Source organism: Bufo gargarizans, chromosome 8 (genome assembly GCF_014858855.1).
Source record: "Bufo gargarizans isolate SCDJY-AF-19 chromosome 8, ASM1485885v1, whole genome shotgun sequence".
NCBI lineage: Eukaryota > Metazoa > Chordata > Amphibia > Anura > Bufonidae > Bufo > Bufo gargarizans.
Genome location: NC_058087.1, coordinates 132,790,144 through 132,805,521, shown reverse-complemented (window position 1 = coordinate 132,805,521; position 15,378 = coordinate 132,790,144). Strand labels below are relative to the sequence as shown.

The 15,378-nt window shown below is 43.4% G+C and overlaps 1 protein-coding gene across 2 annotated transcripts in view; it reads right to left on the bottom strand.

Moving 5' to 3' along the window:
• The window catches only part of LOC122945692 (katanin interacting protein), a 205,555-nt gene that overhangs the window by 166,731 nt on the left and 23,446 nt on the right, over positions 1-15,378 (bottom strand). Inside the window, exons 7-9 of one of the 2 annotated variants that reach the window (XM_044304839.1) lie at positions 11,541-11,615; positions 9,622-9,832; positions 2,903-3,040 (exon numbers count right to left, since the gene is read on the bottom strand). In XM_044304839.1, the coding sequence (XP_044160774.1) occupies positions 2,903-3,040; positions 9,622-9,832; positions 11,541-11,615 (424 nt within the window). The remainder of the gene's footprint in view (positions 1-2,902; positions 3,041-9,621; positions 9,833-11,540; positions 11,616-15,378) is intronic. The other variant, XM_044304840.1, reaches the window with a different exon arrangement.

Below are 15,378 nucleotides of genomic sequence, written 5' to 3'. Positions count from 1 at the left end.
TCTGATATGCAGGAAAATACAGTATAGGGGATGCACAGGAGAAATCTTGGAGGCGATTGTAGGAGGAGCAGATAAGAGAAGTAGAGAAGGAGGTCTTGTGAGGACCAAAGCTTGCATGTGGGAAGGTACCTGGGAGATCAGGTCACAGATGTATGAAAGGGACAGGTTGTGGCCGGCCTTGTATGTTATAGTGTTTTGTAGTGGATTCTCTGGGAAATGGGGAGCCAGTGAAGGGATTGGCAGAGAGAAGAGACACAGGGGTAATGAGGGGAGAGCTGGGTTAGTGGTGGAGGAGCAACAGAGGAGGATGTTACAGTAGTCTAGGCTGGATATGCTAAGAGCATGTACAAGCATTTTTGAAGACTCCTGGTCAAGGAATGTACAGATCCAAGGGATATTTTTGAGCTGAAGGCAGTAGGAGGTGGTAAGGGCTTGGCTCTGTGATTAAATGGCCTTGTGGAACCAAGGAAAATGTGCAGCCATTGACTGATAAATAGGTATGTTGGAGGGGGGCTGAGTGAGATGGGTTAAAGATGAAAAATTCTGTTTTCTCCATGTTAGGTTTCAGAAAGCATGAGGAAAAATGGAAGATATAGCAGATGGGCATTGTGGGATACTGTATAGCAAGGAAGTGAAGTCTGGAACAGAGAGGTAAACTTGTGCATCGTCAGCATAGAATTGATACTGAAAGCTAAGGGACTCTATGAGCTGTCCCAGGCAGAAGGAGTAGGTTAGGGTACTTTTACACTAGCATTGTTAGAATCCGGCAGGCAGTTCAGTTGCCGGGGCTGCTTGCCGGATCCGGCAAACAGTATTCAAACTGAAATCCTTTTTTTTCCAGATTCGATAGACTGATCCGGTGAAATATCGAATCGTCTCATCCGGTATCATCCAGAATAACGGATCCAGTATTCCATTTTTTTTTCAAAAGGTCAAAAGCGAAACACGCTCCTCTTATATCCAGGCACATGCGCAAACTGGAAAACCGGATCTGGCGATGCGTCAATTTCCCGGAACACTTGGTACCGGATCCAGCATTAATACATCTCTATGGAAATTAATGAGGTATTTTACCGGGTCAAATGCAGCAATCTGCTGTATTTTGTCTGGTCAAATACCGTACAAGTGACGGAACAGAAGACATCCTGATGCATACTGAATGGATTGCTTTCAATTCAGAATGCATTAGGACAAAACTGATGCGTTTTTTTCCCCCGGTATTGAGACCCTTTACCAAATTTCAATACCGGAAAATAATAACGCTAGTGTGAAAGTACCCTTAGGAAAAACGGGGGTCCTAGGACAGAGTCTTGAGGGACACCAATAGAGAGGGGATGAGATGAGGAGGTGATGTGCGAGTCGGAGACACTAAATGTCTGGTCTGAGAGGTATGAGGTGATCCAGGAGGGGACAAGTCTGTGACACCAACAGATGCGACAGTTTATAATAGAAGGGAGTGTTGGATGGTGTCAAAGCCAAGGGACAAGTCAAGAAAAAGGAGGCTTTGGCAGTTAGCATGTTGTTAGTGACTTTGGTACATATGTACCCAATGGAAAAAGGGGATTAAGCTGCCACTAGACTTCTGTGGCGGCAGCTGAACTCCCATGCGAACAAAGGATCAGTAACGTTGAGATACAACAGCATCATTATTCTTTCTACTAGATGGTCGAAGAGTCAGGACACCCCCATATTAGAGATGGTCGAAGAGTCAGGACACCCCCATATTAGAGATGGTCAGAGAGTCAGGACACCCCCATATTAGATGGTCAGAGAGTCAGGACACCCCCATATTAGATGGTCAGAGAGTCAGGACACCCCCATATTAGATGGCCGGAAAGTCAGGACTGCCTCATATTAGATGGTCAGAGAGTTGGGACACCCCCATATTAGATAGCTAGAGAGTCAGGACACTCCCATATTAGATGGTCAGAGAGTCGGGACACCCCCATATTAGATGGTTGGAGAGTCAGGACACCCCCATATTAGATGGCCGGAGAGTCAAGACACCCAAATATTAGATGGCCGGAAAGTCAGGACACCCCCATATTAGATGGCGGGAGAGTCAGGACACGCCCATATTTCATGGCCAGAGTCGGGACACGCCCATATTTCATGGCCAGAGAGTCAGGACACACTCATATTAGATGGTCAGAAACTCAGGACTGCCTCATATTAGATGGCCGGAGAGTTGGGACACCCCCATATTAGATGGTCGGAGAGTTAGGGCACCCTATATTAGATGGGCAGAGAGTCAGAACACTCCCATATTAGATGGCCGGAGAGTCAGGACTGCCTCATATTAGATGGTCGGAGAGTTGGGACACCCCCATATTAGATGGTCGGAGAGTCAGGACACCCACATATTAGATGGTCGGAGAGTCAGGACACCCACATATTAGATGGCCGGAGAGTCAGGACACCCCCATATTAGATGGCCGGAGAGTCAGGACACCCCCATATTAGATGGTCGGAGAGTCAAGACACCCCCATATTAGATGGTCAGAGAGTCAGGACACCCCTATATTAGATGGCCGGAGACAGGACACGCCCATAATAGATGGTCAGAGAGTCGGGACACCCCCATATTAGATAGTTGGCTGGTTGGTGTGACTGGGCACCTTTAGAGTAAATTGTGGATGAAATAAATAATGACACTGCTGGAGATAACATGACAACACATGTTTCCCAATATACAGAACCATGCTCAAAGCCAACGATTCCTGCAGTTTTTGATCACTGCAATGTGCATTTGATTGCTACTAGAAAATGGTGATAAACAGCAAAAGAAAAATGTCACCATAGCAAGCTAAAGAAAGCAAATGCACGACAGGTTTTGGGGTATAAATGACTTCTATGAAACTATTACTATGTAGCAGGAAATAAATCTGTATGTCAGTCATACGTGGTGTGCATTGCTCCTCTTGTCTAGGCGAGCTCTTCTGCATTTTACTTTTCACCATCACAGGCTTCATAGGAATATAAAGGTCAGCACTCTCTCTCCGTTTTGCAGACAAAACTCTCCCATCCTTTTTTTCAATAGCTTTAAAAAAATAAGACATGCATAAAGTTACAATGTGACAATGAAAAATAGGTGATTATAAAAAAATTAAAAAAAGTAAAACAGTAAAGAATTTTGTTTGCCTACCAAGACCAATTATCCAGGTAAACTCCACAAAAAAAGTATGTGACATTGTAATGTGACATTGTGCTGCTATTTCAAGGACTGGATTTGAACTGCAAACATATGCAGGATGCCATCAAAATGATATTTTCTATCAAGCTCTCAGAGAGAACAAAAAATATTCAGAGAATGTCAAAGGTCTGAGATAAAATGAAGTGCTGTTTGAAGAGGGCTGCGCTAGCCTGCATTGGTACCCACACATATCTAAAGATAGATGAGGTCAGAGTGGACATTGAGATAAATATATACATGAGACTGAGGAAAATGGTTTTCCAATAAACAGTACATATGCTCCAACATGGTAAGAACAATACAAAAGCCATGAAGGGAGGTGGACTAGTGGTGTGTAGAGACTTACAAGAAATGCTCCATGGAAAAAGATCTGCAATTCAATCTCCTCCAGAAGGAAGAGTACCCACCAAACCGAAGAGACGCCTATCTGTAGACAGATGCCCCTCATCATTGCAGAGCAGTGTATGGGTGCTAGACCTCTCTGATGCCGCTCTGGGAGGTGGGGGGATACTGGTTATCAAGGCAGAGATCTTCAATAAGAACCAGCGCCTCCCTACTCTCCAGAGCCACATCTCATCCAGGTAACCAGTACCCTAGTCTGACTGATGAAGGGCAAGAACCTCAAATGAGCAGTGTAACGGATCAGTGAGTGTGGATCCACTGTGGGAACTAACTGGTATGGCTTTATGATAGCCCTAAAGCCTCATGCACACGTCCGGCCACCACCGCTGTACTGTGATACACTTGTATGATCTATACCAGTGTATTACTGGACTGCGGCAGCAGCAGGAAGCGCACGGCGTCATAGCAACCAATGACACTGTGCGCTCCTGCACTCAGAAGAAATCCAGGCCGGTATCACACGGTCCATGAGGCTTAAGGGTGTTATTCTGGCACTCTCCTGGTATTCACCCTTTAACCCCTGTACAGCGATCTGGGCTTCACTGCAGGGGAGCAACCAGACTACTACCTCTTGAAATAGTCCCAGTATAGTTGTCAGCTGATCTACTGAGGTCAAAGACACTGATAGAAGCACCAGAAAGTCAGAATTCTGAAAATGCACCAACACCGCAGGAGTAGTGTGAACAGTAACTTAAGCCAATATGCTTGTTGCTGATATACAGACAGCACACTGGTGGCAGAGATGGACACGGAATAGACTGGTGGGCAGTGTAGTGCTGGAGACACAAGCAGGGAAGGCTGAGTATTTGGCAGGAGCTAAATAGATAAATGCAAGAGAATTGCAGAAACACTAAACCTCCAAACACCTCTGTTGGTTCTGAGAAATCCTAAAGATCAGACACCCTCTTCCTGTAGAGGGTGCCTTAAGTACCCAGGGACCCACAGCCATTAGTTGGGGAAGGATTTAGAAGCGTGTGCACTGGCCTCAAAGGGCCCAGTGGTAAGCTTGCACTAAAGGAACACTTGGCAGGGTCATAAAGACTGCAGTATGAAGGGAACGCCAGCAACCAGAACGCTGGATGGCACAGTGGGTAGAGCGGCATCCACAGACATACTGTAGCTGGGATATTCTACCAACTTGCAGCCACGCAATTCTCATATAAATGTCACTGGATCCTCAAGAGCTTGGACAGTGAATCCACAGTAAGTTATGCTGCTGCTTACCAGTCTGGTGTCTCAGGTCCGGTGTGTGTGAAGATGCTCTTACACACACTATACATACGTGGCAAAATTTTACAGCCCATGAGATCTGTGCTCGTGTTCGGACCTCCCGCCAGTGCCGGCACTACGGCATCCTGCACAAGCGGACCAATGCTCCCTGATAAGCAGCAGCATAATACTTACTGTGGATTCACTGTCCAAGCTCTCGAGGATCCAGTGACATTTATATGAGAATTGCATCGCTGAAAGTTGGTAAAATATCCCAATTGCAGTAATACAAACTTGAAAAATGAAGAAAAGATCCAGCTTCCCAAAAATATGACGTTCTTTATTCTAATACATACAAGGACATTAAAAATCCAACATAGCAAACAAGTCTACGCGTTTTGGATACTCCGATACTGATCCTTACTCATGACAATTTTGTTGCTGACTGACTACGATCACAGGTGATTGCGATCGACAGGAATGAGCACAAAGTCACACCCCTTGTTCGAATGCCAAATACAGATGAAAATTAAAATAAAAAGTTGGATGCGTTGAAGGTACATATTAAATCTAAACTACATTATGGAAAGGAATCAGTAATGCAGGATTAAGTCGTGTTTACGGTTTAATCCTGTTGGAACACGGGAACCCATATAAAAAATCCAATAGGATTCCCTGTTGAGAAGTTTACGCTTATAATCCCCACCTCTGGGGGGGGGGGGGGGGGTAAACCCTTTCCAAAGCTTGAACCTGGAATCCTGCAGTGTTGCCCTAATGTGAAACCGCAAAATGAAGACTGACCGCTGAAACATTTCTGACTTTTGTATGTGGAATATAAGAAAAGTGTTTGCATATTCTTACTTTTAAGCTCTTAGTGGTACAGCCAACATATTGAGGACTGCATACACCACATAACTAGTGTTGCAATTGACATATTGTTTTAAATCAAAAGTGTTATGTGTGGCCGTGGAATATATCGAGGAACCCATTTGTATGTAATTGCAACATGTATAAATGCGGTGGCCGCACCCGATAGTACCCTTATGTCTCAACCAAGCACAGTTATTGTTAATGTTTTTGTGCTGTCAGAGAACCGACTAGGGCTGATCTTTTGTGCTAAGGTAGGTGCGCAGCGAGCAGTGCATCTGACACCAACAGAAGTGATGTCAGAGTATTGCTCGTCACAATTGAGGACAGATAAATGCTTTCTGACAATGAGACAAACTGGCTCAAACTAATACAAATCAGCTCGAGAGACTCTTCAATTGATTTGATATAAACCTTTGTAAACCCCATTTGGAGGAGTGATTCACAAGTTCCTATTTAGATTCACCCACGGGTCCTTAATTCAAGTAATTAGAACTGTTGAGGCAATCCAGTTGATTAAACACATGTCTGGTTTACTTACCTATCTTGGAGTATGTGCCTCTAAAGCAAGCACCAATATTGCCATGCAGCTTCTGCCAACACCTGCATACAGAGCGTTGGTAAGGAGAGCAGAAAAGGCCCCATTCCAGCTGCCGACTTTTCAGGCGCACTGAGGCACGATCCTGCTGAACTGCACATGCACAGAGGCAGGGTTAGCAACAGCGGATCTAAGCTCCATAAACCCAAAGCCATCTATAGTGATGTAAGCCCCAGCTGCATTACCCACTTCATAAGGGTTAGGAGCAAGCCGGGGGACCTTCGCATAAGAGGTACTGGCACGGCCACTTATAGGGTAGGAAGGATGAGGATGAACCCAACGATCGAACCCATGCCATCAGAGGCTTGGACTCCACAGAGTCAGGCAGCAAGCCATACACCGCCAAGTGGGTCCAGGGCTGCTAAGGGACCTCTACCCCGAGAGGTTTAAGCAAGGCTAGTCGAGGCCTGGAAGGGCAGGCCCGACACCCCCCGATCCTAGTGCCAGCCTTAGGCCCTAAAAGTTATTGTAGAATCTCTTCAACCATAGAGCAGGGAACCTCTTTGCGTCATTCCAGGAACAAGACCGGAACAACACTGGTGAGTGGAGATGGGCGGGACCTTTTTAACCTCTGTTTCCTGTCCTCAAAAGGTCAAAGGGGAGCATCCTCCTGTTGTGCTGTCATGAGGGATGAACTGGAAAAAATTATATAGACCTGCTCCCCACCACTCCGTTCAGTGATTTTCTGGCCCCCATTCTGTTTACATCTGGCGGGGGCAAATACAGTGTCACAAGTACCTCTGCACCAAATGACTGGCCTCAGCAGTGATGTGACCTCAAGTAGTATGTGACCTAGAAGTGACAAAGTTTGGAGACATCTCACTAATGGAGGCCAGCTATTGGCTGCATAGATGAAAGTAACCCCATCCATACCCTATCAAGATACTGTGAAAACGCTAGCTCATAGAGATCAAGCAGACTTATGGACGGTACAAGGCGCAATATCACAACCAGGTGTCAAAGTGGATAACAATTTATTCAAAGACGACACATTTTGGGGTGCAAGACCCCTTTGTCAAGTCTGGAGAGTCACAGCATAGGCAAGGACGCAGTTGCTGCTTGTCAGCACGTGAAGCGTCTTGTTTGTTGTATTATGGGAAAACAGCAAACAAGACGCCCACGTGCTGACAAGCAGCGGCTGCGTCCTTGCCTATGCTGTGACTCTCCACACTTGACAAAGGGGTCTTGAACCCCGAAACGCGTCGTCTTTGAATAAACTGATATCCACTTTGACACCTGGTTGTGATATTGCGTCTTGTACCGTCCATAAGTCTGCTTGATCTCTATGATCTAGCGATTTTACAGTATATCCTGTCTTTACCTAAGTGGCGTCCTTGGCTCCTGCCTAAGGTGTTTGGACAAGTCCGGCTGCACCAACCAATAACCATCTTCACCCAAGCCTTCATTGTGGTTGCACCCAATCTGATGCAACCTGAATAGGTGAAGGTGAGCAAAACTATCGCTCCTGTACGAAGGAAAAAATACATAGTAACATAGTACATAAGGCCGAAAAAAGACATTTGTCCATCCAGTTCGGCCTGTTATCCCGCAAGTTGATCCAGAGGAAGACCTCTCTCTAGTAGCTATAGCCTGTAATATTATTAAGCTCCAGAAATACGTCCAGGCCCCTCTTGAATTCCTTTATTGTACTCACCATCACCACCTCCTCAGGCAGAGAGTTCCATATTCTCACTGCTCTTACCGTAAAGAATCCTTTTCTATGTTTGTGTACAAACCTTCTTTCCTCCAGGCGCAGAGGATGTCCCCTCGTCACAGTCACAGTCCTGGGGATAAATAGCTGATGGAAGAGATCTCTGTACTGACCCTTGATATATTTATACATATTAATTAGATCTCCCCTCAGTCGTCTTTTTTCTAAAGTGAATAACTCTAATTTTGATAATCTTTCAGGGTACTGTAGTTGCCCCATTCCAGTTATTACTTTAGTTGCCCTCCTCTGGACCTTCTCCAGCTCTGCTATGTCTGCCTTGTTTACAGGAGCCCAGAACTGTACACAGTACTCCATGTGTGGTCTGACTAGCGATTTGTAAAGTGGTAGGACTATGTTCTTATCACGGGAATCTATGCCCCTTCTGATGCAACCCATTATCTTGTTGGCCTTGGCAGCAGCTGCCTGACACTGGTTTTTGCAGCTTAGTTTGCTGTTTATTAAAATTCCTAGATCCTTTTCCATGTCAGTGTTACCGAGTGTTTTACCATTTAGTATGTACGGTTGACTTGCATTTTTCCTTCCCATGTGCATAACTTTACATTTATCAGTGTTAAACCCCATCTGCCACTTATCTGCCCAAGCCTCCAGTCTATCCAGATCCCTCTGTAGTAGTATACTGTCCTCATCAGTGTAAATTACTTTACACAGTTTAGTGTCATCTGCGAAAATTGATACTTTACTATGCAAGCCTTCTACAAGATCATTAATAAATATATTGAAGAGAATAGGGCCCAATACTGACCCCTCAGTTACCCCACTAGTGACAGTGACCCAATCTGAGTGTGTACCGTTAATAACCACCCTCTGTTTTCTATCACTGAGCCAGTTACTTACCCACATACAGATGTTTTCTCCCAGTCCGAGCATTCACATTTTATATACTAACCTTTTATGTGGTACAGCGTCAAATGCTTTGGAGAAGTCCAGATATACGACATCCATTGATTCGCCGCTGTCAAGTCTAGAACTTACCTCCTCAAAATGTGTTACTTATTCACCCTATGAGCGCCTTTCTCTTCTTTTTGTCCACTATTTGCTATACCATATCAAGAAGTAGGGGCTGGGGATTGGAAGATCGCTGAATACAGTCAAGGTGCCAGAATGCAGCAGCAGGGAGCAGGTCAGTGTATGGTTCTCAAAAGTTACCGCACACTCCAAAGGCTAGGTAACAAAATAAGACCCATAATCCTGGAAAAACTCTTTAGAGGAGACCTGCCGTATTTTGGAATGGCAGGAACCATGGAATCACTGATCATAGAAGATTTAAAGGGGTTTTCCAAGAGTTTTTTTTATTCCAGAGGAGAGGTCATCAGTATCTGATCAGTGGGGGTCCAAAACCTGGGACCCTGCCGATCAGCTGCTTGAGAAAGCAGCGGAAGTAGCAGTAGTGTCGAGGCCTTCCCCAGCTTTTCCTAAACCATGTGACGTCACCGGTCACATGATACGGTGCTGTGCTTGGTGAGCAGAGAGAAGGCTGCGGACACCCCACCGAGGGGTATGGGTCATCAGCAAAAAAAACCTCTCAGAAAACCCCTTTAATACTGCAATAGACATCTCCTTCAGCGAGATGTTAATCATGACCAGCCCATGGATAAAAATCAAGTTGAGTACGCTTATTACCATTTCCATTAAATTCTAGTACAACCAAGTCCCCTGGAAGCAGTCGTTTGTGTTCAGTATCATAATGCCTTGACTTCATGGAGGTTAAAGTTTTGGGCTCTTCTTGAGTTTCATCTTCAATTTCTTCTTCAATGGAGTCACACTCATCAGCAGAGCTATCCTTGCTGCCATGACGCAGACGTAAACTCTGCTCCAGGCTTTCTCGCAAGGCCTGTCAAATATATAAATATCCCTTAGTCTTACTTTCATCAATATGGAATAATAAAGATTTCTTTGTGTGATTGTTGTACAGAAATGTAAAATTGTATGCATAAAATGATTATGAATGGTCATTGACAAGTCCTATGTGATTGCTGAGCTCCCTCTAGTGGCTATTTGTCAACATTTCTAGAAATACACAGAAAATAAATTGTCTTTTCACTTCCACTTGAACATGTCTTATTGGATTCTACTCCATCTAATAGAAAATCCAAGAGCCTCTTAGCTCTTGAAGAACATAGGGGCACAACACTTTTCCACAGGGCTAACAAGTATTTTCACTGGGGTTCCTTCATGGTAATAAAGAGTTTCAGGGGCTTCCACCAGTGGGGTATCCTGCAGCTCGTCTCTGGAGGACACAAACTAAACTAAACCTCCACTTTACAACACATGCAAATTACACTATAATGAATTTGTATTACATAGTAAGCTATCAGCAGTTACATCAATTTACAGTCCAGGTGATTGAGATGCTGTCTCTATTAGGCTATGTTCACACCTGCTTAGGAGGCTCCGTTATGCTCCATGGCCATGGGGCTGCATATTTAATGTGCTGGAATGCCCCTTTAAAGACACTAAACTGCTCCAGATATGATCTATAAACTTGAACGATGTGATTAAATGTATTATTTTCATTTTAACATGACCCTCTAGTTCAAAACTAGCACACATGTACAGCCAGGAAACCTGGTTCCATATGTTCCTCTGTTCTGGTACTCTTTTGGATTCCTTTTAAGATGGCCATCACCATCTAAGACTTCCCCATGCAGAGTGATGTAGGAAAGTCTAAGACAACCTTACACTTCTTATGACCTCAGATAGACCACAGCCAATGATGTAGTCGTTGTGCCCATCTAAGGGCAGTGGAAAGGAGGTATGTATAGGTATAAGGTCCATATACGGAACGCCAAAAATGGAACGTAAACGGAAAAAAAATGTTTGTGTGCAAGAGGCCTTAGACTTTTCTACAGAACTCTGCATGCAGAAGTCTGAGATGAGGGTGGCCATTTTGAAAGAAATCAGATAGGAGTTATGTATGTTTGTTATACATGTGGCCAAGAGCGTTGCTTTAATAAACACTCTATAATAGGTTGATAATATTGTGTAAGGAGGGGTTAAAGGATCCAGGAGGCAAAACTATGTAAAATATGCTGCTTATGCTTAATTTTCCTAAATACTTTTACAGATCCTGATGAATATGCAACATCCCTGACTGCTGGAGATTGTATCTATAGCTTTACTTAGCTAATTGGATGACAGGTGGCTTTGTGTGATCAAGAACCTCAAGCATTTCCCCTGTACACAGATTTTCAATGGGAACTGCTGTTTCAATAAGCTTTACATAAACCAATAGTACATGTGACTATAAGAAACATTGTAATATATCTTATCAGAAAATAAATGCCTTTTTTTCTCCCTCTAGAAGCTCACTCCTTCTCCCTCTCCCAGGTTTGTATGGCAGCATGTAATCTGATCTGTCAGTGAGCTTAATTTAAGATGGACTTAGCAGAGAATGTTAGTTTCGGAGGGGGAGAAAGTGGCATTTTTCTCTCATAAGATATATTACAACGTTTCTTACATTCATCTGGAACTATTGATTTATGCAAATAAAATGCATTTAAAAAAAAATCTGCATTAAAATACAACTATGCAATACTCACCTTAATGTCACAAGCATCCAATAGCAGCCTCTTCTTCTTTCCTTCTTTGCCGCTCCCCCTAGAATCTGTAAAAGTCTGCAGAGTTTCTCAAATTAGATAACGAGTTGGAAAAAAAAAAAAAAAAAAAACACTTGGGGGACATATCTTAATATTGGTGTTTCCTATGCAAGTCTTCATCCCCTGTCACTCCTTGCGTCATAACATCAATGTCTACTACGGTAGACGTTAAAGTGCAGTTTTTCATGCACATTAAGCCTTTGGTGCAATCAGGCCATCACCATGTCTATTGTTGCACCCAAGCTCCCCTCATTTCTGTGGCCAGACCCTGCTTTGATTGACAGGGCCAGGCATTGGCAAAACAGCAAGGGAGGTGCTGGCCATAGAAATAAGTGGAGCTTGGGTGCAACAAACGCAATGGTAATTCCCTTATTGACACAAAGACTTAATCTGCATATCAATAAAAAGTATCATAACTCAGGAACGGAGTCTCAGTTCAACAGAAGAAAAAAATGTGTTTTAATCAGGTGAACCACAGCTATGTCTCAATGCTAACAGTTGACTAGGGAGGTCGCTTGTCACAGTCTGTATCTACCCTTCAGGTTAGAAATCTGCAGTAACTATAGCATTCTCTTATGACAAAATGGATAAGACTCTGGTCCAAGTGCTTTATTGGATTCAAATATTATATAAATATATTGGGTACAAATCACTAAAATGTTTTGGCTTTGTCAAAGCAGTTCAGATGGTCATGCCAGCTTACTTGACCAGTCTGGCAGATACAGACTTGAGTGAGTCTTTATTTCAAGTCTTATATGGAATAAGGACATAAATTATAGAAAACAAAAGTTATGTTGGAATGTTAAAATGTTTTTTTGTGATTCACCTGTAAAAATCCTTTTCTCGCTATGTTTATTGGGGGACACAGGAAACGGTGGGCATAGCTGCTGCCACTAGTAGGCAAGATTAAAAGGGGTTGCATCACAAAACATATTAATTGTGTTGTTTTATATTATATATATCCCCTCTTCGACGTACAGCACCACAGAATTAATGATGCTCTCAAATAAATAATAATAACAACAACCATAAACCCAAGAAAAACACTCAAGATGGTTCAGAACCACAAACAGTGGAATCCATCCCCAAAAAAATTGTTAAAACAACAGAATGGGAGGTGTCCCCTCAATGAACCTATTTAAAAAAATGATTTTACAGGTGAATAGCAAAAATCCTGCTTTCTTGCCCGTGCCACTGGAGATACATAACCGTGGGACTTTCCAAAGAAGTCCTGGTGAAGAAGGGTGGGAGACCAGGAGGTCTTGGAGAGAAAAGAACAGAACACAGAGTAGATCCTAAAGCCTCATGCACACGACCGTATGTATTTTGCGGTCCGCAAATCACAGACCTGCAAAACACGGTTACAGTCTATGTGACATACACATTGTGTTGCGGTCCCGCATTTTGCAGCGAAGTATAGGACATGTTCTACAATTTGTGGAATGGACATTCGAATGCGAAAATATAAATGTCCCGTGTGCTTTCCACATCAGTATGGCTGTTCCGCAAAGATAGAGCATTTCCTATTCTTGTCCGCAAAATGCAAACCCACTGAAGTTAATTGGTCTACACAAAATGCGAATGTCACATGGACTGTATACATGTTTAGTGGGTCAGCGATTTGCGGACCACAAAATACATGCAGTTGTGTGCAAGAGCCTTATGAATGCGAGCCAAACAGGCTGCCGCTACAGGTACCTATTGAATGGAAGAGACCTACTGTAACACACAGGCTACCAAGCAGAGAAAGGATCGCAGTTTAGATTTCGAAAAGCAGTGGAGGAATCACAAGGTGGCCCAGTCGGTCTTCCCTGCCAGGGGTAAAATACCAGGATCAACCCCACTGTTGGAAAAAAAAAAAATATATAAACCTGGAATAGGAAGAATAGGAAGAAGAACCTCTCCATGTACTAGCAAGATGAATATGAGGAAGAACCAAAGCCAAAAAAAGGAATATCCAGTAGGGATCCTGGAGAACGGGTCCTGCATGGGATAAGAGCCCCTCCTTGAAGAGAATGTAAAGAAGCAGGCCACCTGGGATAGGAGCGCTGCAGATAGCACCTCCATGTGTGGCTTTAGAGGAACGCTGAACGGTATGCTGGAAGTACTAGAAATAGGAACCAAAGAAGAAGAAAGAGATGATCCGGGGAGACTAGAGAACAACCCTATAAGGTAGGAGCAGTTTCCGTGCTTATACTTGGATATGTTACTGGAATGTGGAGTATGTCCATTATGTTTATTATCTCTGATACGCATTACGACATATGGTATCCGTGCCTCAGTTTTATGTCATGTACATCCGAGTGTCAATGAGTGTGTTCTTATTGATGATAAAACAATAAAAAAAGTTTTAAAACAAAACTATAAGGTAGGAGCAGGTTGTAGTCCAAAAAGCATGCTGTGAACATATACACTAAAGAAAGACTGATGCATGTTGTCAGAAAAAGAATGAGCCTGCCTACCACATGCCCAGGTGAGGCCGGTCAGAAACAATCCTGCTGAAGATAAAAGATAATGACCCAACTGGCAACTAGAAGTCTGGAAGTCTCAGACCTGATAAGCCTGTATTATCATAAAATGGGAGTTAGCACTGTGCTCCAAAAGGACTGGACCTCCTGAGATATTCTGGGTTAAACCCTTAGTCACCAGCCTGTTGTGGGCTTTAGTGACCAAGCAATTTTTTTTTTTTTTTCATTGTCACATTCCAAGAGCTATTTTTCTACCGATGTAAGAGGGCTTCTGGGGTACACATAACTTACTGATGAACTTTTATTAACTCTTTTTGGGGGATGGTGAAAAAACAGCAATGCTGGCACTGGGTTTTTACGTTATAAATTTTGTGGCATTAATTTTTCAACACAAATAACATGCTAACTTTCTTCTCTGGGTCAGAAAGATAATCACAATATACAGTTGCAAGAAAAAGTATGTGAACCCTTTGGAATGATATGGATTTCTGCACAAATTGCTTAAAATGTGATCTAATGTTCATCTAAGTGACAACAATAGACAATCACAGTGCAGGTGGAAAATGTATGTGAACCCTTGGATTTAATAACTGGTTGAACCTCCTTTGGCAGCAATAACTTCAACCAAACGTTTCATGTAGTTGCAGATCAGACGTGCACAACGGTCAGGAGTAATTCTTGACCATTCCTCTTTACAGAACTGTTTCAGTTCAGCAATATTCTTGGGATGTCTGGTGTGAATCGCTTTCTTGAGGTCATGCCACAGCATCTCAATCGGGTTGAGGTCAGGACTCTGACTGGACCACTCCAGAAGGCGTATTTTCTTCTGTTTAAGCCATTCTGTTGTTGATTTACTTCTATGCTTTGGGTCGTTGTCCTGTTGCAACACCCATCTTCTGTTGAGCTTCAGCTGGTGGAAAGATGGCCTTAAGTTCTCCTGCAAAATTTCTTGATAAACTTGGGAATTCATTTTTCCTTCGATGATAGCAATCCGTCCAGCCCCTGACGCAGCAAAGCAGACCCAAACCATGATGCCCCCACCACCATACTTCACAGTTGGGATGAGGTTTTGATGTTGGTGTGCTGTGCGTCTTTTTCTCCACACATAGTGTGTGTTTCTTCCAAACAACTCAACTTTGGTTTCATCTGTCCACAGAATATTTTGCCAGTACTGCTATGGAACATCCAGGTGCTCTTGTGCAAACTGTAAACGTGCAGAAATGTTTTTTTGGGACAGCAGTGGCTTCCTCTGTGGTATCCTCCCATGAAATCCATTCTTGTTTAGTGTTTTACGTATCATAGATTCGCTAACA